Raw genomic sequence first — 27,589 nt, forward strand, 5'->3', positions numbered from 1 at the left:
GTTAGACATCCTTACCTGTCTTTGAGGTGTAGGTTATGAAACGTTGCGGCTGGTTCCTAGGAGCAGGCAAGTGTCGAGGGTGGTGAAGATCTCGGCTCACTGGGTCTGCTGACTTCTCAAACCGGGTGCTGTGCCTTCTCCTGGGGAGAGAGAGAGATTCCCTCTTTAGTAACTTCTCCAGATTCCTCTACTCCTGCTTGGTCAAACACCTCCTAGAGTCCTTCTTGCTGTATATTCCAAAGGAATACTGTGTTTTTTGTTCATTCCTGGGAGGTGGGCATCGCTGGCTGGGCCAGTATTTATTGCCCAGCCCTAGTTGCCCATGGAGAGCAGTTGAGAGTTACCCACATTAGAATTACAGAATATAGAATGACAGGATTATAGGAATTATAGTCAGAAGCTTCTTCCCCAGGATGGAAGACAATAACCAAGGGGCACAGGTTTAAGGTGCGAGGGGCAAGGTTTAACGGAGATGTACGAGGCAAGTTTTTTTACACAAAGGTGATGGGTGCCGCTGGGGGAGGGAATGGAAGCAGATACGATCATGACTTTTAAAGGGTGTCTTGACAAATTCATGAATAGGATGGGAATAGAAGGATATGGTCCCCGACAGGCTTTAGTTCAGTAGGGAAACATGGTCAGTGCAGGCTTGGAGGGCCAAAGGACCTGCTCCTGTACTGAAATTGTCATTGTTCTTTGATCCCTACAGTGCAAGAGCGGCCACTCAGCCCATCAAGTCTGCACCCACTCTCTGACAGAGCATTTTACCGAGGCCCTATCCCCGTAACTCCATGTATTTACCCCGCTAATCTCAGGACACTGAGGGGTCATTTAGCATGACCAATTCACCACATATCTTTGGAGTGTAGGAGGAAACCAGAGCATCCGGAGGAAACCCACAAAGACTCAGGGCGAATGTACAATCTCCACACAGACAGTCACACGAGGCTGGGATCGAATCCGGGTCCCTGGCTCTGTGAGGCAGCAGTGTTAACCCACTGTGTCACCGTGTCCCCGGGAATCGAACCCGGGTCCCTGGCGCTGTGAGACAGCAGTGTTAACCCACTGTGTCACCGTGCCCCCGGGAATCGAACCCGGGTCCCTGGCTCTGTGAGACAGCAGTGTTAACCCACTGTGTCACCGTGTCCCCGGGAATCGAACCCGGGTCCCTGGCTCTGTGAGACAGCAGTGTTAACCCACTGTGTCACCGTGCCCCCGGGAATCGAACCCGGGTCCCTGGCTCTGTGAGACAGCAGTGTTAACCCACTGTGTCACCGTGCCCCCGGGAATCGAACCCGGGTCCCTGGCTCTGTGAGACAGCAGTGTTAACCCACTGTGTCACCGTGTCCCCGGGAATCGAACCCGGGTCCCTGGCTCTGTGAGGCAGCAGTGTTAACCCACTGTGTCACCGTGTCCCCGGGAATCGAACCCGGGTCCCTGGCGCTGTGAGACAGCAGTGTTAACCCACTGTGTCACCGTGCCCCCGGGAATCGAACCCGGGTCCCTGGTGCTGTGAGACAGCAGTGTTAACCCACTGTGTCACCGCGCTGCCCATTGCTGTGGCTCTGGAGTCACATGTAGGCCAGACCGGGGTAAGGACGGCAGATTTCCTTCCCTAAAGGGAACCAGATGGGTTTTTCCCACAATGGGTCATCAGCAGATTCTGAATTCCAGATATTTTTTATTGAATTCAAATTCCAATATCTGCAGTGGTGGGACTTGGACCCAGGTTCCCCAGGACATTAGCTGAGTTTCTGGATTAATAGTCTAGTGATAATACCACTAGGCCATCGCCTCCCCTGTCTGCTGTAATCATTGTTGTTGGAGTAGTAATTGCATTTTAATGTTCCATCTTAGAAACCATTGGCACGTTTCAGGATACTGGAAACCAAAGGAGATGGTTTTCATCATCCCAGGAGGGTTTGAGTATCTTTCGATTGTTTATCCTCAGCTAGCTAGCATTTCCCCATTCTCTAGATAGGATTACTTGATAGAATGGTGGCACAGTGATTAGCTCTGCTGCCTCACAGCGCCAGAGGCCCAGGTTCGATTCCAGCCTTGGGTCACTGTCTGTGCAGAGTTTGCACATTTTCCCCATGTCTGCATGGGTTTCCTCTGGGTGCTCCGGTTTCCTCTCACAGTCCAAAAGACATGCTGGTTAGGGGTTAGGTGCATTGGCTAAATTACCCCCTAGTGTTCAAAGATGTGCAGGTTAGGTGGATTGGCCGTGCTAAATTGCCCCTTAGTGTCCAAAGATGTGTAGGGTAGGGTGGATTGGTCATACTAAATTGCCCCTTAGGGTAAATATGTGGGGTTACGGGGATAGGGCATGGATGGATTGTGGTTGGTGCTGACTTGGTGGGCCGAATGGCCTCCTTCTGCACTGTAGGGATTCTATGATTACAGTTGATTAAAGTCCAACGTTTTGGATTTTTAATATCTTCCTTAATGTTGGGTTTTGAAACCTGTATCTGGCCTTTGTTCTATAATGTCCCCAGTCATTAGCTTCTGAAGGAGTTATCCATTTTGATAACCCCTCCCCCCTCCCATCGTCCTCCCAGATAGGAGACTTCCAGTCTCCTCTGGATCTTATAAAGCTGCAAATATCCATTCCTTTCAATAGTTCCTTTCTGAAATGGGTCTTGGCACCCCCAGATGTGACTTCCCAAGAGCAATCATGTCAGGAGGTGTCTGTAATGCAATCTAAATTAGCAACCCAACTTACATTTTCAGACGTCAGGTGACTTGTGGCAGCCATCCGCAGTCAATGCTTTGTTTTCCTTGCTCTTAAAAGGCAAAGTCCTCTTTAAACAGTTCAGTATGATTTTGGTTATCTGGTAAATATAACAGCAGATATCACTCTGTCACAATGTCGTTTCATGGCAAGGATGGAGTGAGGGATGGGGGGTATTTGAAGGAATGGCTGAGGGTGTGAAGGGGATGGATTGGGATATTGTTATTATGGGCTGCTGTTTCTCCTGTTGCTAGAGGCCAGGATCCTGATGCTGGGAGCTGGGGTTGCTAAGGGTTGGCGTTGCTGGGGTTGCTGGGGGCTGCGGTTGCTAAGTGTTGGAGTTGCTAGGGGCTGGGACTCTGTTGCCAGGGGCAGGAATTCTGTTGCTATGGCTTGGGCCTCTGTTGCTATGGGGTTCAGGTTCCTCCTGTTGTTAGGGACTGGAAATCCGTTGACTGGGGCTGCGACTCTGTTACATGGCGCTGGGATCTTGTTGCTCAGGGATTAGGTTGCCTGGGGTTGGGTCTCCACTGGTTGGGTTAGAGCTCCTCGGAGCTGAGATTCCATTGCCAAGGGTTGGGGCTGCTAAGGACAGGCATTGCTTGGGGTGGGGGATGCTGGGGTATGGGATTGCCAGCGAGATGGGGTTGCTAGGGGGATGGGGTTGCTAGGGGGATGGGGTTGCTAGGGGGATGGGGTTGCTGGGGGATGGGGTTGTTAGGGGAATGGGATTGGCAGGGGAATGGGGTTACTTGGGGAATGAGGTTGCCAGACAGACAGGGTTGCCACGGGGATGGGGTTGCTGGGGAGATGAGGTTGCTAAAGGAATGGGGTTGCAAGAGGATGGGATTGCCAGGAGGATGGTGTTACCAGGGGTTGGGTTTGCTAGGGAAATGAGGTTGCTAGGGGGATGAAGTTGCCAGGGAGAACGGGGTTGACGGGGAATAGGGTTGCTAGGGGAATGAGGTTGCTTGGGGGATGAGGTTGCCAGGCAGACCAGGTTGCTACGGGGATGGGGTTGCCAGGGGATGGGGTTGTCAGGGGGATGGGGTTGCCAGGGGATGGGGTTGTCAGGGGGATGGGGTTGCTTGGGAAGTGGGATTGCTGGGGGGGGAAATGGGGTTGCTAAGGGATGGGGTTGCCAGGGAGTATCATTGCTAGCGGATGGGGTAGTCAGGGGGATGGGGTTGCCAGGGGATGCCGTTGCCAGGGAATGGGGTTGCTGGGGGATGGAATTGTTAGAGGGCAATGGGGTTGCTAGTGGGGTGAGGTTGCTAGGGGGATAGGGTTATAAGGGGGATGGGGTTGCTGTGGGGGTGGGGTTGCCGGGGAGTGGGGGGGATGGGGTTGCCATTCGATGGCATTGCCAAGGAGATGGGTTTGCCAGGGGGATGGGGTTGCTAGGGGGGTTCAGGTTCTAGGAGGTGGGGTTGCCAGGAGATAGGGTTGCTAAGAGGATGGGGTGACCAGGGGGATTGCATTGCTAGGGGATGGGATTGCCAGGGCTGGAATGGGGTTACTAGGGAGTGGTGTTGCCAGGGGGCATGGTTGCTAGGGTATGGATTTGCCAGGGGGAATGGGGTTGCCGGGGGGATGGGGTTGCCGGGGGGATGGGGTTGCCATGGGGATGTGGTTGCCGGTGGATGGGGTTGCTAGGGGAATGGAGTTGCCAGGGGGACAGGGTTGCCAGGGGAACAGGGTTGCCAGGGGGACAGTGTTGCTAGGCGGACGGGGTTGCTAGGGGGGATGGGTTGCTAGGGGAATGAGGTTGCCGGGGGGACGGGGTTGCTAGGGAGGACGGGGTTGCCAGGGGAATGAGGTTGCCGGGGGGACGGGGTTGCTAGGGGGAACGGGGTTGCCAGGGGAATGAGGTTGCCGGGGGGACGGGGTTGCCAGGGGGACGGGGTTGCTAAGAGGCTGCTGCCTCCTCCTCACTGCGTCGCCTGTTCGGCGCCTGCGCGGGTCCTCATCGTGACGTAAGGCGCTGCTCCTTTCCGATTGGCCGCCGCTGTGCCGGAAGTTGACGGTCACGCGGCGCTGCGCTCTGATTGGCTGGCCGCTCTGACCCGGCAGTGCTCGCTCTGGGTTAGGGGTCAGGGTATCTGAGTGGCTGCAGGTTCCATCCCCGCCCCCCCCTAGAGATTAACCAAGATCAGGGGCAAGGAGAGAGATTTAAACCATCTGAGGAGGAAAGAGACCATTAAAACTTTCCAACAGGACTCGGGGGGCTAGTTACCATAGTAACAGGGTGGGGGGGCTAGTTACCATAGTAACTGGGTCTGGGGGGCTAGTTACCATAGTAACTGGGTCTGGGGGAGCTAGTTACCATAGTAACAGGGTCTGGGGGAGCTAGTTACCATAGTAACAGGGTCTGGGGGGGCTAGTTACCATAGTAACAGGGTCTGGGGGAGCTAGTTACCATAGTAACTGGGTCTGGGGGGGCTAGTTACCATAGTAACTGGGTCTGGGGGAGCTAGTTACCATAGTAACAGGGCCTGGGGGGGCTAGTTACCATAGTAACAGGGTCTGGGGGGGCTAGTTACCATAGTAACAGGGTCTGGGGGCTAGTTACCATAGTAACAGGGTCTGGGGGGGGGGGCTAGTTACCATAGTAACAGTGGGAGGGACGGAGATAGTAATCATAGTAACAGATGCAAAGTGTAGAGCCAGGCTGTGGGTGGGAGTTGTTACCACACCAACAGGTTTATGGATTCTAACCTTCAGTAGGAGGTTCAACAGTCGGGGAAGGTGACAGTTCCCATAGTGACAGATACATCAGTGAGGAGACCTGTAGTTGGGTGCAGTGGCGACAGTTACCAGCGGACGCCAGGCCCCGGTTACGGTGTGTGCGCGTCAGGGAGGCTGTGTGTGTGGGAGCCATGGCGCTGGAGCTGGACGTGTTTGTGGGAAACACGACTCTGATCGACAAGGATGTTTATAAGCTCTGGCTGGACGGCTATTCCGGTAAGAGAAAAGTCCTAATTGTACACTAGCCCGGGGTCACCAACAGCCACCCAAGTCCCTTCGCCCTCCCCAGCAGTGAACCCAATCTTGCAATGTTCACCTGTAACCAGTGCACTAACCTGTAAACTATATGGTCCCTCCACGCTGACACTATAGTTAAGAAAGCCCCACCAACACCTCTACTTTCTCAGGAAACTAAGGAAATTTGACATGTCAGCTTCGACTCTCACCAACTTTTACAGATGCACCATAGAAAGCATTCTTTCTGGTTGTACCACAGCTTGGTATGGGTTCCTGCTCTGCCCAAGACCACAAGGAACTAGAGAAGGTCATGAATGTTGCCCAATCCATCACGCAAACCAGCCTCCCATCCATTAACTCTGTCTACACTTCCCGCTGCCTCAGGGAAAAGCAGCCAGCACAATCAAGGATCCCACGCACCCCAGACATTCTCTCTTCCACCTTCTTCCATCAGAAAAAGATAAATGTACCACCTGACTCAAGAACAGCTTTTCCCCTGCTGTGGTCAGACTTTTGAATGGACCCACTTTGCATTAAGTTGATCTTTCTCGACACCCTCGCTATGACTGTAACACCACATTCTGCATCCTCTCCTTCTGTATGAACAGCATACTTAGTATGTAAAGCATGCAGGAAACAATACTTTTCACAGTATCCCAATACATGTGACAATAACATATCAAATCAAAAATCGTAGTTTACCCTCTATCTTCTGTGCAGTTCTGACATTCAGTCCAACGGATGTATACCGGAGTTTGTGAACGTCTATCTGCCTCAACCCATCTGGCCCCATCCTTGGAAATATGTAGAGCTTCTGTATAGAATCATAGAATCTCTACAGTGCAGAAGGAGGCCATTCGGCTCATTGAGTTGGTCAGTACTCCCGCTGAGGCCCTGTCCCCACAACGCCATGACTTTACCCTGCTAATCCCCCTGACAGTAAGGGGCAATTTAGTATGATCAATCCAACTAACCCACACATCTCTGGACTGTGGGAGAAAAGATTTACCAGGATGTTGCCTGCTATGGAGGGCATTAGCTATGAGGAGAGGTTGGAGAAACTCGCTTTGTTCTCACTGGAGCGACGGATGTTGAGGGGAGACCTGATAGAAGTCTACAAGATTATGAGGGGCACGGACAGAATGGATAGTCAGAAGCTTTTTCCCAGGGTGGAAGGATTCTGAGGGGCCGGTTCAGTTGCCTACAGTCCAAACCAGCAGAGACGAACATTCTGCATTTTCAGACTGGATTTGGAAAAGGAAAGAGGCTTGAGTGAGGTGGGGAAGCGGGTAAATGGCGACCCGAGTACTTGCATCTCCGTTCATTTCATTCACTGCACTGTCTGTGTTTCAGTGAGTGACGCTGTCACGTATCGCATCCAGAGTGGGATCTTGGAGCAGACTGATGCCACGCCAGATGTTTTGGAGAGCGACACAATGGATCATTACCGGACCTTCCAGATGTTAGAACGGCTGTTGCACAGTCCACCAAAGCTGATCAACCAGCTGCTGTTCCAGATCCCACCACCAATGCAGTCAATGTTAATAGAAAAGTAAGCTGCCCGAACCGGATTCAAATACGATGTACCTGTCCTGGGAGTGTTTGATGGGGGACAGTGTAGAGGGAGCTTTACTCTGTATCTAACCCCGTGCTGTACCTGTCCTGGGAGTGTTTGATGGGGGGACAGTGTAGAGGGAGCTTTACTCTGTATCTAACCCCGTGCTGTACCTGTCCTGAGAGTGTTTGATGGGGGGACAGTGTAGAGGGAGCTTTACTCTGTATCTAACCCCGTGCTGTACCTGTCCTGGGAGTGTTTGATGAGGGGACAGTGTAGAGGGAGCTTTACTCTGTATCTAACCCTGTGCTGTACCTGTCCTGGGAGTGTTTGATGAGGGGACAGTGTAGAGGGAGCTTTACTCTGTATCTAACCCCGTGCTGTACAGTTTGAAGTGTTTTGGTATGAAATGAGAATATTTTGAACACGTTTGCTTTGGCAGGTACTATACATTTGACGAACCGTTTGTGAGAGAGGTGCTGGGGAAGAAACTATCCAAAGGGACTAAGAAGGACCTGGATGACGTCAGTGCGAAAACAGCAATCACATTGAAGAGTTGCCGAAGACAGGTAGGTGCAGTCTCTTCCACCAGATCTGCTTGGTGTCTGAAGTCTGCATTCATATTGACGGCCTGCTGGAAGCAGACCTTTGCTGATGGTACAAAGGTGGCACTGTGGTTAGCAATTCCCCCTCACAGCGCCAGGGACCAGGGTTTGGTTCCCTGCTTGGGTCACTGTCTGTGCAGAGTCTGCATGTTTGCCCCGTGTCTGCGTGGGTTTCCTCCCCAGTCAGAAGGATGTGCTGGTTGGATAGATTGCCCCTTAGTGTCGGGGGACTAGTTAGGATAAGTGCATGGCGTTGTGAGAATAGTGCCTGGGTGGGATTGTGGTAGGTGCAGACTTGATGGGCCAAATGGCCTCCTTCTGCACTCTAGGAATTCTATATGTAGAGGGATAGGTAGTGTTGACGAAATGGAGGGGGGGGTGCTGCAGAAGGACTTGGACAGGTTAGGAGAGGGGGCAGAGAAGTGGCAGAGGGAATACAATGTGGAAAAGTGTGAAGTTATGCACTTTGGAAGGAGGAATGGAGGCAGAGACTATTTCTAAATAGGGCATGACTTTGGAAATCTGAAGCACAAAGAGACTTGGGAGTCCTGGTTCAGGATTGTCTTCAGGTTATCGTGCAGGTTCAGGCAGCAGGTAGGAAGGCAAATGTAATATTAGCATTCATGTGGAGAGGGCTAGAATACAAGAGCAGGGATGGACTGCTGAGGCAGTATAAGGCTCTGGTCAGACCCCATTTGGAGCATTGTGAGCAGTTTTGGGCCCCGTATCTAAGGAAGGATGTGCCGGCCTTGGAAAGGGTCCAGAGGAGATTCACAAGAATGATCCCTGGAATGAAGAGCTTGTCGCATGAGGAACGGGTTGGGGACTCTGGGTCTGTACTGGTTGGAGTTTAGAAGGATGAGGGGGGGGATCTTATTGAAACTTACAGGATACTGCGAGGCCTGGATAGAGTGGACGTGGAGAGGACGCGGGAGAGACTAGAACTCGAAGGCACAGCCTCAGAGTGAAGGGATATTCCTTTAAAACTGAGATGAGGAGGAATTTCTTCAGCCAGAGAGTGAGTGAATCTGTGCAACTCATTGCCACAGAGGAGGCCGGGTCAGTGAGTGTCTTTAAGACAGAGATAGATAGGTTCCTGATTAATAAGGGGATCAGGGGTTATGGGGAAAAGGCAGGAGAATGGGGGATGGGAAAAATATCAGCCACAATTGAATGGCAAAGCAGACTTAATGGGCCGAGTGGCCTCGTTCTGCTGCTATATCTTATGGTGTTTAATGTCCTGCTTGGCACAGTTAGTGGCCAGTGTTCACCAATGGTCTTGTTTAAGAACGCCTTGCCCTGTTTAAAGAAGAATAAATAAGTGCTAAACCTAGTTTGCTCGCACCTGGAACTCTGGCCTCTGTGTCAATATTAAGGCACTGGTTCAGCCAAAGGTTTACCACAATGATGACAGACCTGAGGGATTATATCCATCAAGAACAACAAGTTACATTTATATAGTGCCTTTAATATTAGGAAGCCTCCCCCAAGGTGTTTCACAGGAGGGTTACAACCGCTCCAAACCACATTGGCAGATATTAGAAGCAAAGTCTTGGTCAAAGAGGTTAGTTTCAAGGAGCGTGTTAATGGAGGCGAGATGGAGGGAGAGGTTTAGGAAGGGAATTCCAGGCATGCCTGCTAATGGTGGAATGGGGAAAAGTGTAAGTGCAGAAGAGACCAGAATTGGAGGAGGGAGCACACCCTGGAGAGATGTCAGGCTGGCAGAGGTTCCTGTCTCATGCAACAGGGAAATGAGTTCAAAATAAAGTAGGCTTACATTAACAGGGCAATGAAGTTCCTGTGAAAATCCCCCAGTCGTCACACTCCGGCGCCTGTCCAGGTATACTGAGGGAGAGTTTAGCACCTAACCAGCATGTCTTTCGGACTGTGGGAGGAAACTGGAGCACCCAGATGAAACCCACATAGACACGGGGAGAACATGCAGACTCCGCACAGACAGTGATCTGAGTTCAGGAATCGAACCCAGGTCCCTGGCGCTGTGAGGCAGCAGTGCTAACCCACTGTGTCACTGGGCCGCCAACAAAAGCCATATCAGGCTGTGGCTCTTTCCCTCATGGGGCCTCAAGCGAAGATTTTTCCACTGGTGGGGGAGCCCAGAATTCGGGGCTGTCGATATAAGACAGTCATAAGGTCTTGATAAGGTCCCCCGTGTAAGACTTCTTGAGAAGGTGAGAGGGCATGGGATGCAAGGGGCTTTGGCCTTGTGGATCCAGAACTGGCTTGCCTGCAGAAGGCAGAGAGTGGTTGTGAATGGGTCTTTTTCTGCATGGAGGTCAGTCACCAGTGGAGTACCCCAGGGATCTGTTCTAGGACCCCTGCTGTTTGTCATTTTCACAAATGACTTGGATGAGGAAGTGGAGGGATGGGTTAGTAAGTTTGCCGATGATATGAAGGTTTGTGATGTTGTGGGTGGTCTGGAGGGATGTCAGAAGTTGCAGCGTGACATTGATAGGATGCAAGACTGGGCAGAGAAGTGGCAGATGGACTTCAACGTGGATAAATGTGTAATGGTCCATTTTGGCAGGTCCAATGGGATGAAGGAATACAATAACAAGGGTAGGAATCTTAGCAGTGTTGAAGAGAAGGACCTTGGGGTCTGGGTCCATAGGACTCTTAAATCAGCCTCGCAGGTGGAGGGTGTGGATAAGAAGGCGTATGGTGTACTGGCCCTCATTAATCGAGGGATTGAGTTTAGGAGTCGGGAGGTAATGCTGCAACTTTATAAGACCGTTGTCAGACCCCACTTGGAGTACTGTGTGCAGTTCTGGTCACCTCACTACAGGAAGGATGTGGAAGCTATTGAGAGGGTGCAGAGGAGATTTACAAGGATGTTGCCTGGATTGGGAGGCATGCCTTATGACGATAGGTTGAGGGAGCTGGGACTCTTCTCCCTGGAGAGATGAAGGTTGAGAGGTGACCTGATAGAGGTTTATAAAATGTTGAGAGGAATAGATAGGGTGGATTCTCGGAGGCTATTTCCCAGAGCTGAAATGGTCGCTACAAGAGGACACAGGTTTAAGGTGCTGGGAAGCAAGTACAGAGGAGATGTCAGGGGTAAGTTTTTCACTCAGAGGGTGGTGAGTGAGTGGAATCGGCTGCTGTCGGTGGTGGTAGAGGTGAACTCGCTGGGGTCTTTTAAAAGACTTCTGGATGAGTACATGGGATTTAATGGGATTGGGAATTACAGATAGTTCTATGGCTTGGTAGGTAGGGATATGATCGGTGCAACTTGTGGGCCGAAGGGCCTGTTTGTGCTGTAGTGTTCGATGTTCTAAAATGACAAATTCAGGAGAAAGCTGTTTACCCAAGGAATAGGGCCCCCAGGGGGAGTGGGGGAGAATGTGGGACTCGCTCCCATGGGGGGAGTGGGGGAGAATGTGGGACTCGCTCCCACGGGGGGAGTGGGGGAGAATGTGGGACTCGCTCCCACGGGGAATGGGGGAGAATGTGGGACTCGCTCCCACGGGGAATGGGGGAGAATGTGGGACTCGCTCCCACGGGGGGAGTGGGGGGAGAATGTGGGAGTCGCTCCCACGGGGAGTGTTGGAAGGAATAGTGGGTGTGGGTGGGAACAGACCAACAGAGGGTGGAGGTATGTGTTTAACCTTAGTGCTTTAACATTGCATCATCTTTTTTCTCTCTCTGTCTCTTTTCCCTTGTCTCCACCTCTCCCTCACTCCCTCCCCCTCTCCCTCCCTGCCTCCAGTTCGATAACTTTAAGCGAGTGTTTAAGGTGGTGGAGGAGATGAAGGGGCCCCTTGTGGAGAACATTCAGCAGAACTTCCTGCTCTCGGACCGGCTGGCCGGGTAAGGAACCTTCCCTCAGTTACTCAAAACGAGACACTGTCAGTGCTGGACCACAAATCCTTTATTAGTGCAGGAAGCTGAAGTAACTGCAGGCACTGTGAGAGGAAAGTTTCCCCTTACGGTGAAATCATTGAATCTTCAGACTTTGAGTTGAAACGACTGTGAGCAAACCGACGCACCGAACCAGCACATCTTTCAGACTGTGGGAGGAAACCGGAGCACCCGGAGGAAACCCACACAGACATGGGGAGAATGTGCAGACGCCACACAGACAGTGACCCGAGGTGGGAATCAAACCCAGGTCCCTGGTGCTGTGAGGGGGCAGTGTTAACCCACTGTGTCACCGTGCCCCCCGGGAATCGAACCCGGGTCCCTGGCTCTGTGAGACAGCAGTGTTAACCCACTGTGTCACCATGCCCCCCGGGAATCAAACCCGGGTCCCTGGCGCTGTGAGACAGCAGTGTTAACCCACTGTGTTACCGTGCCCCCGGGAATCGAACCCGGGTCCCTGGCGCTGTGAGACAGCAGTGTTAACCCACTGTGTCACCGTGCCCCCCAGGAATCGAACCCAGGTCCCTGGCTCTGTGAGACAGCAGTGTTAACCCACTGTGTCACCGTGCCCCCGGGAATCGAACCCGGGTCCCTGGCGCTGTGAGACAGCAGTGTTAACCCACTGTGTCACCGTGCCCCCGGGAATCGAACCCGGGTCCCTGGCGCTGTGAGGCAGCAGTGTTAACCCACTGTGTCACCGTGCCCCTGGGAATCGAACCCGGGTCCCTGGCGCTGTGAGACAGCAGTGTTAACCCACTGTGTCACCGTGTCCCCGGGAATCGAACCCGGGTCACTGGCACTGTGAGACAGCAGTGTTAACCCACTGTGTCACCGTGCCCCCGGGAATCGAACCCGGGTCCCTGGCCCTGTGAGGCAGCAGTGTTAACCTACTGTGTCACCGTGTCCCCGGGATTCGAACCCGGGTCCCTGGCGCTGTGAGACAGCAGTGTTAACCCACTGTGTCACCGTGCCCCTGGGAATCGAACCCGGGTCCCTGGCGCTGTGAGACAGCAGTGTTAACCCACTGTGTCACCGTGCCCCCGGGAATCGAACCCGGGTCCCTGGCTCTGTGAGACAGCAGTGTTAACCCACTGTGTCACCGTGTCCCCGGGAATCGAACCCGGGTCCCTGGCGCTGTGAGACAGCAGTGTTAACCCACTGTGTCACCGTGCCCCCGGGAATCGAACCCGGGTCCCTGGCGCTGTGAGACAGCAGTGTTAACCCACTGTGTCACCGTGTCCCCGGGAATCAAACCCGGGTCCCTGGCACTGTGAGACAGCAGTGTTAACCCACTGTGTCACCGTGCCCCCGGGAATCGAACCCGGGTCCCTGGCGCTGTGAGACAGCAGTGTTAACCCACTGTGTCACCGTGTCCCCGGGAATCAAACCCGGGTCCCTGGCACTGTGAGACAGCAGTGTTAACCCACTGTGTCACCGTGCCCCCGGGAATCGAACCCGGGTCCCTGGCGCTGTGAGACAGCAGTGTTAACCCACTGTGTCACCATGTCTCACTGACGTTACAGTCAGGCCTAAGTCCCAGCTCCCTCTTCTGGTCAATGCTTGGGAGGTGGCGATGGATAATTTGTCAGCTGGGATTCAAGTGATTGAAGTCTGCCGCACAACATTCACCATTCTCCCTCAAACACTCATGCTGCGGCTGGAGGAGCTTTTGATAAGTGCGGGTGGGTAGGGGGTGGAGAGTGGGGGGTAACATGGTGTGGATCGGAGTACCGATCCCTCACAGCCGATGTCTGGCCAGCTTGCTCACCTTTGCAGTGCCTGCTTGGAGCTTTCCCTGCAACTGCGCATGGATGGCTGCACAATGGTTAGCACTGCTGCCCCACAGCGCCAGGGTCCCAGGTTCGATTCCCAGCTTGGGTTACTGTCTGTGTGGCGTCTGCACGTTCTCCCCGTGTCTGCGTGGGTTTCCTCTGGGTGCTCCGGTTTCCTCCCACAGTCTGAAAGATGTGCTGGTTAGGTGCTAAATTCTCCCTCAGTGTAACCTGAACAGGAGTGTGGCGATTCGGGTGTTTTCACAGTAATTTCATTGCAGTGTGACAGTAATAAATAAACTTTAAAAACTGCATTCCACCTTCTGCCTCTGGCTAGGAGGCTGTGTTAAAGCCCTATAGTGGCAGCTAGTGTTTTTTAGGCCCTCTCCTCTGCCAGTCCTGTTGCCCACTTACTATTTCCTCCAAAGCCAAGATTCATGCCAGTTTCATTTGTCTGCTCGCCTTCCCTGGCCCCACCTGCGCTCCCTCCAGTCCAAAGCAAGTACATCTGTCCCTCAGATGTGTCTAGCCATTCCTCCCTGCCAGATGTAACTGGAGCCTGCCCACATCATCTCCGCTGAAGCTGTTAACTGTTCTCAAACACTTCTGGATAGCTACCTTATTCCCCTTGTTGTCCTGTCCGATCAACTTAGTTTTAAATTCGTTCATAGGATGTGGGGACATCGCTGGACAAGGTCCAGAATTTATTACCCAAGCCTAATTTCCCTTGAACTCAGCATCTCGCTTGGCCCATTTCAGGGGAACGCTTAAGAGTTGACTACATTGCTCTGGGGGTGTTTGTGCGTGCGTGTGTCTCTCTCGCTCACGCTTTGGACACCAAGGGGCAATTTAGCATTGCCAATCCACGTAATTGGACTGTGGGAGGAAACCAGAGCAGCCAGAGAAAACCCACGCAGACACGGGGAGAACGTGCAGACACTGCACAGACAGTGACCCAAGCTGGGAATCGAACCCGGGTCCCTGGCGCTGTGAGGCAGTAGTGCTAACCCACTGTGTCACCGTGCCCCTGGGAATCGAACCCAGGTCCCTGGCTCTGTGAGACAGCAGTGCCAACCCACTGTGTCACCATGTCCCCGGGAATCGAACCCGGGTCCCTGGCACTGGGAGGCAGCAGTGTGAACCCACTGTGTCACCGTGCCCCCGGGAATCGAACCCGGGTCCCTGGCGCTGTGAGGCAGCAGTGCCAACCCACTGTGTCACCATGTCCCCGGGAATCGAACCCGGGTCCCTGGCGCTGTGGGGCAGCAGTGTTAACCCACTGTGTCACCGTGTCCCCGGGAATCGAACCCGGGTCCCTGGCGCTGTGGGGCAGCAGTGTTAACCCACTGTGTCACTGTGCCCCCGGGAATCGAACCCGGGTCCCTGGCGCTGTGAGGCAGCAGTGTTAACCCACTGTGTCACCGTGCCACCCCAATCGACAAGGGTTTCATGGTCACCGTTAGACGTGTTAGCACCAGGTCGTACTTGAATTCCATCTGCCGTGACGGGATTGGAACCTGACTCTGACTCTGTTGGCTGTGGGGGGAGCAATTTTCCAGTCGTGGTCACCCCCAGCCTGGAAAATCCTGCCCAAGGTCCAGGGATCTTTGTATCCAAGAGAGGAAATGCTGGAAAGTCTCAGTAGATCTGGCAGCATCTGTAAGGATAGAAAAGAGCTGACGTTTCGAGTGAGCTCTTTGTCAAACCTTTTTGTGGTCTGTGTTGCATCTGCTACAAATCCCATGGAGGGTGGGACGGGAAGATACTGCCTGGGTCTCCGGATTTCTAGTTTAACAACAGTACTGCCACATCCCCTCCTGTCACACCCACAGCTCCAGCAGTGAGTGTGAGGAACCCTCCACAATCATTCCGATGGAGACCCTCTGTGCCGTGTCCTCCCTCCTCCCCTCCCCCTGTACGAGAACCCATAAGACACAGGAGCAGAATTAGGCCATTCAGTCCATCGAGTCTGCTCTGCCATTCAATCATGGCTGATATTTTTCTCATCCCCCATTCTCCTGCCTTTTCCCCATAACCCCTGATCCCCTCATTAATCAGGAACCTATCTATCTCTGTCTTAAAGACACTCAATGACCCGGCCTCCACAGCCTTCTGCGGCAAAGAGTTCCACAGATTCCCCACTCTCTGGCTGAAGAAATTCCTCTTCATCTCTGTTTTAAAGGATCGTCCCTTTAGCCTGAGGCTGTCCCCTCTGGTTCTAGTTTTTCCTACTAGTGGAAACATCCTCTCCACGTCCACTCTATCCAGGCCTCGCAGTATCCTGTAAGTTTCAATAAGATCCCTCCCCTCATCCTTCTAAACTCCAACGAGCACAGACCCAGAGTCCTCAATCGTTCCTCATATTACCAGCTCTTCATTCCAGGGATCATTCTTGTGAACCTCCTCTGGACCCTTTCCAAGGCCGGCACATCCTTCCTTAGATACGGGGCCCAAAACTGCTCACAATCCTCCAAATGGGGTCTGACCAGAGCCTTATACAGCCTCAGCAGTCCATCCGTGCTCTTGTATTCTAGCCCTCTCAACATGAACGCTAACATTACATTTGCCTTCCTACCTGCTGCCTGAACCTGCACGATAACCTGAAGAGAATCTTGAACAATGACTCAAAACTCCCTCCAATCGAGTTCTCCTCTCTCATTCCATCCCCATCCTGTTTCCCAGGTCCCCTAATCCACTAGAACTACTCCCTGTATCCCCACTGCCTACCTCCCTCCCAATCCGCCTCTGTGCTGTAAAATCCAAGGTGATTCCCCGTCCCTCCAGTGAGGCACCTGCCAATGCTGCCAGATGCCTCACCCCCCCTACCTCCACGGGTGGGCATGAGGGGACGGCAGCAGGAGAGGGTCGAGGTGAAGCTGGCTGCCAAGTTAGGGTGTTAGATTGATGTGGGGGGTGGTGGGAGTACTGGTCACAGTTCCAAGTTTATTTATTAGTCAGGCTGATATTAACAATGCAGTGAAGTTACTGTGAAAATTCTCCAGTTGCCACACGCCGGCACCTGTTCAGATACACAGAGGGAGAATTAGCACAGCCAATCCACCCTAACCCACACATCTTTCAGACTGTGGGTGGAAAGACAATGCTGGGACGAGAGGTCATAGTCTGAAGATAAGGGGCAGCAAATTTCAAACAGAATTGGGGGAGAAACTGCTTCTCCCAAAGGAATTCGCTATCCCAAAGTGCGGTGGGTGCTGGGACAGTGAGTAAATTTAAGGGGGAGTTGGACAGATTTTTAATTGGCAATGGGATGAAGGGTTATGGGGAGATGGCAGGAAAATAGGGATGAGGAGCATATCAGCCAGGATCGAATGGCAGAGCGGACTTGATGGGTTGAATGGCCTCATTCATAGAATAATAGAATCCCTACAGTGAAAATGGAGGCCATTCAGCCCATCGAGTCTGCACGGATCACAATCCCACCCAGGCCCTATCTCCATTTAGTTGCCCTGCTAATCCGTCTAACCTACTCAGCCCAGGACACTAAGGGATAATTTAGCACAGCCAATCCACCTAACCTGCACGTCCTTGGACTGTGAGTGGAAACCAGAGCACCCGGAGGAAACCCACGCAGACACGGAGAGAACGTGCAGACTCCACACAGACAGTGACCCAAGCCGGGAATCGAACCCGGGTCCCTGGGCGCTGTGAGACAGCAGTGCTAACCCACTGTGTGAACCCGGGTCCCTGGGCACTGTGAGGCAGCAGTGCTAACCCACTGTGTGAACCCGGGTCCCTGGGCGCTGTGAGGGAGCAGTGCTAACCCACTGTGTGAACCCAGGTCCCTGGGCGCTGTGAGACAGCAGTGCTAACCCACTGTGTGAACCCGGGTCCCTGGGCGCTGTGAGACAGCAGTGCTAACCCACTGTGTGAACCAGGTCGCTGGGCTCTGTGAGACAGCAGTGCTAACCCACTGTGTGAACCCGGGTCCCTGGGCACTGTGAGGCAGCAGTGCTAACCCACTGTGTGAACCCGGGTCCCTGGGCACTGTGAGGCAGCAGTGCTAACCCACTGTGTGAACCCGGGTCCCTGGGCGCTGTGAGGCAGCAGTGCTAACCCACTGTGTGAACCCGGGTCCCTGGGCACTGTGAGGCAGCAGTGCTAACCCACTGTGTGAACCCGGGTCCCTGGGCGCTGTGAGGCAGCAGTGCTAACCCACTGTGTGAACCCGAGTCCCTGGGCACTGTGAGGCAGCAGTGCTAACCCACTGTGTGAACCCGGGTCCCTGGGTGCTGTGAGGCAGCAGCGCTAACCCACTGTGTGAACCCGGGTCCCTGGGCACTGTGAGACAGCAGTGCTAACCCACTGTGTGAACCCGAGTCCCTGGGCACTGTGAGACAGCAGCGCTAACCCACTGTGTGAACCCGGGTCCCTGGGCGCTGTGAGGCAGCAGCGCTAACCCACTGTGTGAACCCGGGTCCCTGGGCGCTGTGAGACAGCAGTGCTAACCCACTGTGTGAACCCGGGTCCCTGGGCACTGTGAGACAGCAGCGCTAACCCACTGTGTGAACCCGGGTCCCTGGGCACTGTGAGACAGCAGTGCTAACCCACTGTGTGAACCCGAGTCCCTGGGCACTGTGAGGCAGCAGTGCTAACCCACTGTGTGAACCCGGGTCCCTGGGCGCTGTGAGACAGCAGTGCTAACCCACTGTGTGAACCCGGGTCCCTGGGCGCTGTGAGACAGCAGCGCTAACCCACTGTGTGAACCCGGGTCCCTGGGCGCTGTGAGACAGCAGTGCTAACCCACTGTGTGAACCCGGGTCCCTGGGCGCTGTGAGACAGCAGCGCTAACCCACTGTGTGAACCCGGGTCCCTGGGCACTGTGAGGCAGCAGCGCTAACCCACTGTGTGAACCCGGGTCCCTGGGCGCTGTGAGACAGCAGCGCTAACCCACTGTGTGAACCCGGGTCCCTGGGCGCTGTGAGACAGCAGTGCTAACCCACTGTGTGAACCCGGGTCCCTGGGCACTGTGAGGCAGCAGCGCTAACCCACTGTGTCCGTGACTTCTTTACCTGGTGTTCTTCTCCCCTCCCAGTGATTATGCAGCCGTTGTCTTTTTTGCCAACAACCGCTTTGAGACCGGCAAGAAGAAACTCCAGTATCTGACCTTCGAGGACTTTGCCTGCTGTGCCGAGCAGCTGATTTCGAACTGGACCCTCGGGGCTGTGGGTGAGTGCGATGTGTGTCTAATCTGGGGAAGCAGGCAAGGTCGGGGGGCTGGGGGTTGTTGCATACATAGAAATGTATAAAATGGAAGCAGAAGTAGGCCATTCAAGCCTGCTCAGTGATTCATTTTCATAGAATCCTACAGTGCAGAAGGAGACCATTTGGCCCATCAAGCCTGCACTGTCTACAACCCCACTCAGCCCTATCCTCATAATCCCATACGTTTACCCAAGCTAGTCCCCCTGATGTTAAGTGGCAATTTAGCATTTGGCCAATTCACCAACCTACACATCTTTTGTTTAACGTTTGTTTATTGGTGTCGTGAGTAGCCATACATTAACACTGCAATGAAGTTACTGTGAAAATCCCCCAGTCGCCATACTCCAGCGCCTGTTCGGGTTACACTGAGGTAGAATTTAGCACCTGACCACCATGTCTTTCAGACTGTGGGAGGAAACTGGAGGACCCGGAGGAAACCCACGCAGACACAGGGAGAATGTGCAGACTCCACACAGACAGTGACCCGAGCCGGGAATCGAACCCAGATTTCTGGTGCCGTGAGGCAGCAGCACTAACCACTGTGCCACCTGTGCTGTGTGAAGCTGTGATGCTGTTTGGAGAGCCAGTACAGATACAGGAGGCCGAATGGCCTCCTGCTGCACCTGTGACAATTGGGTGATTCTGTGAAAGATTGATTCAGTTCCCCCTGGAGTTTATCACATGGGAGAGAGGTACGAGAGAGGGAATTCCCCCACGTGTGACTAAATGGCATCAGAGAAATGTCTGAATGAGTCCAAATCAACCGGGTTACAACCTCAACTGATTTCTTAAATGGGCTGTGGGTGGAGTTAGTGACGCACTCAGGACTGTTCAGCAAGTGCTGCTCGAATCCGTAATTTCCACAAGCTGTTGCTGTCTCCATGGCAACACCTCAGTCAATCAGAGGCCGCTGGTGTGCCGGTAGCACAGGCATTCACTGACTTGCACCAATCCCTTTACAGACTGTATGGTTGATGATATGGATGTTGATCTGGACAGAGAATTTCTCCAGGATCTGAAGGATCTCAAAGTGCTCATCACAGATAAGGACCTCCTGGACCAGCACAAAAGGTAAAGTGTATCTCACACATGGTGCACTCTACACTGTCCCCATCAAACATTCCCAGGACAGGTACAACACAGGATTAGATACAGAGTAAAGCTCCCTCTACACTGTCCCCCCATCAAACACTCCCAGAACAGGTACAGCACGGGGTTAGATACAGAGTAAAGCTCCCTCTACACTGTCCCCCCATCAAACACTCCCAGGACAGGGACAGCACGGGGTTAGATACAGAGTAAAGCTCCCTCTACACTGTCCCCATCAAACACTCCCAGGTTAGATACAGAGTAAAGCTCCCTCTACACTGTCCCCCCATCAAACACTCCCAGGACAGGGACAGCACGGGGTTAGATACAGAGTAAAGCTCCCTCTACACTGTCCCCATCAAACACTCCCAGGTTAGATACAGAGTAAAGCTCCCTCTACACTGTCCCCCCATCAAACACTCCCAGGACAGGGACAGCACGGGGTTAGATACAGAGTAAAGCTCCCTCTACACTGTCCCCATCAAACACTCCCAGGTTAGATACAGAGTAAAGCTCCCTCTACACTGTCCCCCCATCAAACACTCCCAGGACAGGGACAGCACGGGGTTAGATACAGAGTAAAGCTCCCTCTACACTGTCCCCATCAAACACTCCCAGGACAGGGACAGCACGGGGTTAGATACAGAGTAAAGCTCCCTCTACACTGTCCCCATCAAACACTCCCAGGACAGGTACAGCATGGGGTCAGATACAGAGTAAAGCTCCCTCTACACTATCCCAATCAGACACTCCCAGGACAGGTACAGCACGGGGTTAGATACAGAGTAAAGCTCCCTCTACACTGTCCCCCCATCAAACACTCCCAGGACAGGTACAGCACGGGGTTAGATACAGAGTAAAGCTCCCTCTACACTGTCCCCCCCATCAAACACTCCCAGAACAGGTACAGCACGAGGTTAGATACAGAGTAAAGCTCCCTCTACACTGTCCCCCCATCAAACACTCCCAGGTTAGATACAGAGTAAAGCTCCCTCTACACTGTCCCCCCATCAAACACTCCCAGGACAGGTACAGCACGGGGTTAGATACAGAGTAAAGCTCCCTCTACACTGTCCCCCATCAAACACTCCCAGGACAGGTACAGCACGGGGTTAGATACAGAGTAAAGCTCCCTCTACACTGTCCCCCCATCAAACACTCCCAGGACAGGTACAGCACGGGGTTAGATGTGAACAGTTGAGTTTGGGCTGGATTTGAAGGTGGGAGTGCGTTGTGTATCTGATATGCTGCTGTTTTGACGTTGGGGAGTGAATGATTGGGAAGTGAATAAGTGTTGTTGCTCTGTTGTTCCCACAGCCTGGTCTGCACAGCATTGAGAGGCAAAGTCAGCGTCTTCACTGAAATGGAGGCAAACTTTAAGGTAAAGAAAAGGGGAGGTTTAGTTGATGTTATTGGTAGTGAGTGCAGGGAGTATGTGACCTCCCTTTCTCCTATTGTGTGTGACCACTGTTGAAGTTGTTGCTTACAAAGTGAGATGGAACAAAATGGCGACCTCAGCATCCTCTGCTCTGAGCTACAATATTGTTATTTTTATTCATTCATGGGACGTGGGTGTCACTCGCTGGGCAAGCACTCATTGCCTATTTGTAGTTGCCCCAGGGCAGCTGAAAGTCAACTACAGCATGGTGGCACACTGGTTAGTGCAGTTCCCTCAGAGCGCTAGGGACCTGGGTTCAATTCCTGGCTTGGATCACTGTCTGTGCAGAGTCTGCACGTTCTCCCCATGTCTGAATGAGCTAAATTGCCCCTTTGTGTCCAAAGGTGTGCAGGTTAGATGGAGTGAAGCTCCCTCTATAGTGTCCCCCATCAAACATTCACAGGACAGGGGAAATTGCCCCTTCATGTCTAAAGATGTGCAGGTTAGGTGGATTGGCCATGGTAAATTGTCCCTTAGTGTCCAAAGATGTGCAGGTTAGGGTGGATTGGCCATGGTAAATTGTCCCTTAGTGTCCAAAGATGTGTAGGTTAGGGTGGAGTGGCCATGGTAAATTGTCCCTTAGTGTCCAAAGATGTGCAGGTTAGGTGGATTGGCCATGCTAAATTGTCCCTTAGTGTCAGGGGGACTGACTAGGGTAAATGCGTGGGGTTATGGGGATAGGGCTTTATTAGCCCTCCAATGTAGGGCTTCTATGATTCACATTGCTGTGGCTCTGGAGTCACATGTAGGCCAGACCAGGGTAAGGACGGCAGATTTCCTCCCCTAAAGGGAACCAGATGGGTTTTTTCCCGACAATTGACAGTCATCAAGTTCTTAATTCCAGATTTTATTTGTTGTATTGAATTCCAATTCCACCATCTGCTGTAGCAGGATTCGAACCCGGGTCCCCCAGGACATTAGCTGAGTTTCAGGATTAATAGTCTAGCGATAATACCACGAGGCCACTGTCTTCCCATTTAATTCCACCATCTGCTGTAGCAGGATTCGAACCCGGGTCCCCCAGAACATTAGCTGAGGATTAATAGTCTAGCGATAATACCACGAGGCCACTGTCTTCCACCATCTGCTGCAGCAGGATTCGAACCCGGGTCCCCCAGAACATTAGCTGAGTTTCAGGATTAATAGTCTAGTGATAATACCACTGGGCCATTGCCTCCTCCTGTGTCCTTTGCAGAATCTCTCTCGTGCTCTGATCAACATTGCCGCCAAGCTGATCCACACCAAGGATGTTCGGGACCTCTTCATTGATCTGGTGGAGAAGGTGAGTCCCACCTGGTGCAGACTGGACCACTCCAGCCTGCTCCGTCATTCAATAAGATCATGGCTTCTTTTGATTTGATTTATGATTGTCACATGTACTGGGACGCAGTGAAAAATATTGTTTCTTGCGCACTATACAGACAAAGCATAACGTTTATCGAGAAGGAAAGGAGAGTGCAGAATGTAGTGTTACAGTCACAGTGAGGGTGTAGAGAAAGATCAACTTAATGTGAGGTAGGTCCATTCAAAAGTCTGACAGCAGCAGGGAAGAAGCTGTTCTTGAGCCGGTCGGTACGGGACCTCAGACTTTTGTATCTTTTTCCCGATGGAAGAAGGTGGAAGAGAGAATGTCCGGGGTGCGTAGGGTCTATGATTATGCCGGCTGCTTTTCCCGAGGCAGCGGGAAGTGTAGACAGAGTCAATGGATGGGAGGCTGGTTTGTGTGATGGATTGGGCTACATTCACAACCCTCTGTTGTTCTTTGTGGTCTTGGGCAGAGCAGGAGCCCGTACCAAGTTGTGATACAACCAGAAAGAATGCTTTCTATGGGGCAAAGTTGGTGAGAGTCGTAGTGGATATTCCAAATTTCCTGGCCTCAGCCCCATTTGTCGTCTGTCTCTCCCCCTGCCATTCCGGTCAGGAATCTCTTTCACTCGGCCTGGAATGTAATCACTGACCGGCACGTCCCCACCGCTCTCTGTGGGGAGAGAATCCCACAGACTGACCACTCTCCACATGTCCATTTAAAATGGGCGTCCCCAATTCGGAAATTCCCGTCCTGGATTCCCATGAGGACAAACTCCCCTCAGTGCCTCTGAATCCTCCTCAGACATTTCTCTGATGCCATTCAGTCACATGCAGGGGAATTGTCTCTCTCTCTCTCTCTCTCTCTCTCGCAACAAACTCCAGGAGATCCTTCACAGAATCACCCAATCGTCACAGGCATAACAGGAGGCCATTCGGCCCCTCCCATGTCTGTACTGGCTCTCCGAACGAATATTGTGACTTTGTGCCATTAGGGTGGCACGCAGCTGCCTCACAGCACCAGGGACCCGGGTTCGATTCCCAGCTTGGGTCACTGTCTGTGTGGAGTCTGCACGTTCTCTCCATGTCTGTGTGGGTTTCCTCCCACAGTCTGAAAGATGTGCTGGTTAGATGTATTGGCCATGCTAAATTCTCCCTCAGTGTAACCCGCACAGGCACCAGAATGTGGCGACTAGGGGATTTTCACAGTAACTTCATTGCACTGTTAATGTAAGCCTACTTGTGACACTTAAAAAATAAAATTACTGTCAAAATCCCCTAGTTGCCACACTCCGCAGCCTTTTCGGGTTATACTGATAGAGAAGTTAGCACCTAACCAGCACGTCTTTCCAGACTGTGGGAGGAAACTGGAGCACCCGGAGGAAACCCACGCAGACACAGGGAGAACGTGCAAACTCCACACAGACAGTGACCCAGGCAGGGAGCTGAACCCGGGTCCCGAGTGCTGTGAGGTAGCAGTGCTAACCACTGTGCCACCCCCAATAACTTCACTGCGGTGTTAATGTAAGCCTACTTGTGAGAAATAAATTTTAAAAATTTTAAATTATCTTTTATATTTATCGTGTGTTGGCGTATCAAGGGGGAGTGCTACTTCCAAGCTAAGAGTGTAGAAAAGATTTACTAGGATGCTACCGGGACTTGATGGATTGAGTTATAAGGAGAGGCTGGATAGACTGGGATTTTTCTCTCTGGCGCGTAGGAGGCTGAGGGGTGATCTTATAGAGATCTATAAAATAATGAGGGGCACAGATCAGCTAGATAGTCAGTATCTTTTCCCAAAGGTAGGGGAGTCTAAAACTAGAGGGCAGAGGTTTAAGGTGAGAGGGGAGAGATACAAAAGGGTCCAGAGGGGCAATTTTTTCACACAGAGGGTGGTGAGTGTCTGGAACAAGCTGCCAGAGGTAGTAATGGAGGTGGGTACAATTTTGTCTTTTAAAATGGCAGCACGGTAGCACAGTGGGTTAGCACTGCTGCTTCACAGCTCCAGGAACCTGGGTTCGATTCTCGGCTCGGGTCACTGTCTGTGTGGAGTCTGCATGTTCTCCCCATGTCTGCATGGGTTTCCTCTGGGCGCATCAGCTTCTTTCTACAGTCCAAAGATGCGCAGGTTAGGTTGATTGGCCTTGCTAAAATTGCTGCTCAGTGTCCTGAGATGTGTTAAAGGGATTAATGGGTAAAATATATAGGGACATGGGAGTAGGGCCTGGGTGGGATTGTGGTTGGTGCAGACTCGATGGGCCGAAGGGCCTCTTTCTGCACTGTAGGGTTCTATGAAGCATTGAGACAGTTAGATGGGTAAGGTGGGTTTAGAGGGACATTGACTAAACGTGAGCAATTGGGACTAGCTTAATGGTTAAAAACTGGGCAGCATGGACAAGTTGGGCCGAAGGGCTTGTTTCCATGCTGTAAACCTTGATGACTAACTCACTTGGTCTTCAAGTTGCTGATTTACACTTGAGTTAAAATTGGGAGCAGTGGGGGTTGGGTTCCCGAACTCACGTACCCGCGCCTTACGCCTGTTTCCAGAGTTGCCATCTCTCTGCTGCTCACTCCATCTCTCCCCTCTCGTCTTCCCAACAGTTTATTGAGCCATGTAAATCCGAGCGGTGGAATTACAACGACGTCAGCCTCTTCCTCACCCACTACACAAACTCTGCACGTGCCCTCGATGCCTTCAAGTAAGTACAGTGCAAGCCACCTCCTGCCAACTGACGGGCAGAGCGTCCCATCCCACACTTGTTGCCAGTGGGCAGGACAGGGGTCAGGATTCCCTCAACGGCACCTCATAACCCTCTGGCTGCCAACTTTAACAATAAGATACCTTCCTGTGGGACGCTGGAAGAGCAGCAGGTGGAGAACAAAGAAAATTACAACACAGGAACTGGCCCTTCGGCCCCTCCAAGCCTGCACTGACCATGCTGTCTGTCTGAACTAAAACCCCCTACCCTTCCAGGGACCATATCCCTCTATTCCCATCCTATTCATGTACTTGTCAAGACACCCATTAAAACTCACTATCGTATCTGCTTCCACTCCCTCCCCCCGGCAATGAGACCCAGGCACCCACTACTCGCTGTGTAAAAAATCTGCCTCGTACATCTCCTTTAAACCTTAAACCTGTGCCCCCCTAGTAATTGACACTTCCACCCTGGGAAAAAGCTTCTGTCTATCCACTCTGTCCATGCCCCTCATAATCTTCTATCAGGTCTCCCCTCAAGCTCCAAGATTCCAGTGAGAACAAACCAAGTTTCTCCAACCTCTCCTCATAGCTAATGCCCTCCATACCAGGGCAACATCCTAGTAAATCTTTTCTGTACCCTCTCCAAAGCCTCCACATCCTTCTGGTAGTGTGACGACCAGAATTGAACACTATATTCCAAGTGTGGTCTAAGATTCTATAAAGCTGCAACATGAGTTGCCAATTTTTAAACTCAGTGCCCCAGCTGATGAAGGGAAGCATGCCGTATGCCTTCTTGACTACCTTCACCACCTGCATTGCCACTTTGAGTGACCTGTGTACCTGTACACCCAGATCCCTCTGTCTATCAATACTCTTAAGGGTTCTGCCATTTACTGTATATTTCCTATCTGTATTAGACCTTCCAAAATGCATTACCTTTGGGCTGGGGTGGAGACGTGCCCTCCACCCCACCTCAGGCTCCTCAGTCTTGGCAATCATTCCATTGTTGCCTGACTTGGCACACTCCAGGAGATGGGCACAAGATGGGCAACTTTACTGAAGGTGGCACAGTGGTTACACTGCTGCCTCACAGCACCAGGGACACGGGTTCAATTCTAGCCTTGGGTGACTGTCTTGTGTGGAGTTTGCATGTTCTCCTGTGTCTGCATGGGTTTCCTCCGGGTGCTCCAGTTTCCTCCCACAGTCCAAAGCTGTGCAAATTAGGTGGATTGGCCATGCTAAATTGCCCCTTAGTGTCCAAAGATGAGCAGGTTAGGTGGATTGGCTGTGGGAAATGTGTGGGGTTATAGGGCGCGGGAAAAGGCCTGAATAAGATCTGTCAGAATGCCAGCACAGACTTGATGGATCAAATGGCCTCATCTGCCTTATTGAGTTTCTGTGGTTCCCATGAATGAAAGAAATAACTTAAGTTTTCAATATTGCTTTTCGTGATGGGTGTTTTCACAGCTATTTGTTTTTCTTGAAGTGTAGTCACTATAGTAATGTTGGCTTTCAATCAGTTGACAATTTATTAAATGTTCTATTATAAAATTATGTAATTTATTCAACAATATTTTTGGACATTAGAAATTTCAGTTACTGAGAAAAGAAAATAGTAGCCATAAACCATCAGAGAATGTGCTTTACCAGCGGCCAGAGTTAGGAACTGCAGATAAGGGAGAAGGGGACAGAGGGTTATGATGGTAGATTGAGATGAGGAAAGGTGGGAAGAGGAGGCTGGAGTGGGATGGCATGGATTGGATGGGCCGATTGGCCATCTGTCTGCTGTGTATCCTCTGTAATGCATTCTGTTTTGTTTATCTAGACACCAGAGTCTGTGGGAACGATATATGGGGACTATCAAAAGCTGCATCATGACCATGTACCATGAGTGACTGTGTGGGGGCCTGTATGGGCTGAGCTGTGAGCCCTCAGCCCTGCCGTTTGGGATGAGAGCCTCCTTCTCGACAGCAGACTGGGGACCCAGGTCTCAGTTCCTGCCTGCTCCTGTGTGGAATTTCCTCGCCCACCCCCCCCCCCCTTCACCCGCAGGTCGCTGTGACAGCCCCCACTGAGCGTATCTGTGACTTTGTTCCTCCACCCCGAACACTCGGGGATTCAGCGGGGGGGGGGAGAGTTCCTCGAGTATTTACCGCTGGTTTGTTTGCACCGTGGGAGTCGCTGTGAGAGCCCTCCTTCAGGGTATCTGCTTCGAAAGGAACCTTGTTCAAGAGACTCCAGTTTCCCCCCCCCGGAAGGCAGTCTGTGCTGTTGAAAGATTCAATAAAGATTTTTCCGTTGAA

The 27,589-nt window shown here is 52.3% G+C and overlaps 2 protein-coding genes across 2 annotated transcripts in view; one reads left to right on the top strand and one right to left on the bottom strand.

Annotated features, from left to right (window-relative positions):
• Positions 1–2,818, bottom strand: part of ccdc85b (coiled-coil domain containing 85B) — a 10,569-nt gene extending 7,751 nt beyond the window's left edge. Inside the window, exons 1-2 of the mRNA XM_080184997.1 lie at positions 2,726–2,818; positions 16–140 (exon numbers count right to left, since the gene is read on the bottom strand). The gene's annotated coding sequence lies outside the window, so the exon portion shown is untranslated. The remainder of the gene's footprint in view (positions 1–15; positions 141–2,725) is intronic.
• A 2,491-nt stretch (positions 2,819–5,309) lies between these two features.
• fibpa (fibroblast growth factor (acidic) intracellular binding protein a) lies at positions 5,310–27,589 on the top strand. The gene is made up of 10 exons (XM_080184996.1): positions 5,310–5,698; positions 7,073–7,271; positions 7,717–7,843; positions 11,607–11,707; positions 18,584–18,717; positions 19,716–19,824; positions 21,160–21,223; positions 22,476–22,562; positions 25,187–25,284; positions 27,112–27,589. The coding sequence occupies exons 1-10, from the start codon at positions 5,614–5,616 to the stop codon at positions 27,179–27,181; spliced, it is 1,074 nt and encodes a 357-aa protein (XP_080041122.1). The 5' UTR covers positions 5,310–5,613; the 3' UTR covers positions 27,182–27,589.

The sequence above is a fragment of the Carcharhinus amblyrhynchos genome, unplaced genomic scaffold (genome assembly GCF_965287045.1).
Source record: "Carcharhinus amblyrhynchos unplaced genomic scaffold, sCarAmb.v2.hapA chromosome_1111, whole genome shotgun sequence".
Taxonomy (NCBI): Eukaryota; Metazoa; Chordata; class Chondrichthyes; order Carcharhiniformes; family Carcharhinidae; genus Carcharhinus; species Carcharhinus amblyrhynchos.

Bases quoted from the DNA above. Each gene is read 5' to 3' on its own strand.
- fibpa (XM_080184996.1), top strand. From the start codon at position 5,614: ATGGCGCTGGAGCTGGACGTGTTTGTGGGAAACACGACTCTGATCGAC. The intron at 7,844-11,606 runs GTAGGTGCAGTC...CCCTGCCTCCAG, and splicing joins TGAAGAGTTGCCGAAGACAG to TTCGATAACTTTAAGCGAGT. The intron at 25,285-27,111 runs GTAAGTACAGTG...TTGTTTATCTAG, and splicing joins CGTGCCCTCGATGCCTTCAA to ACACCAGAGTCTGTGGGAAC.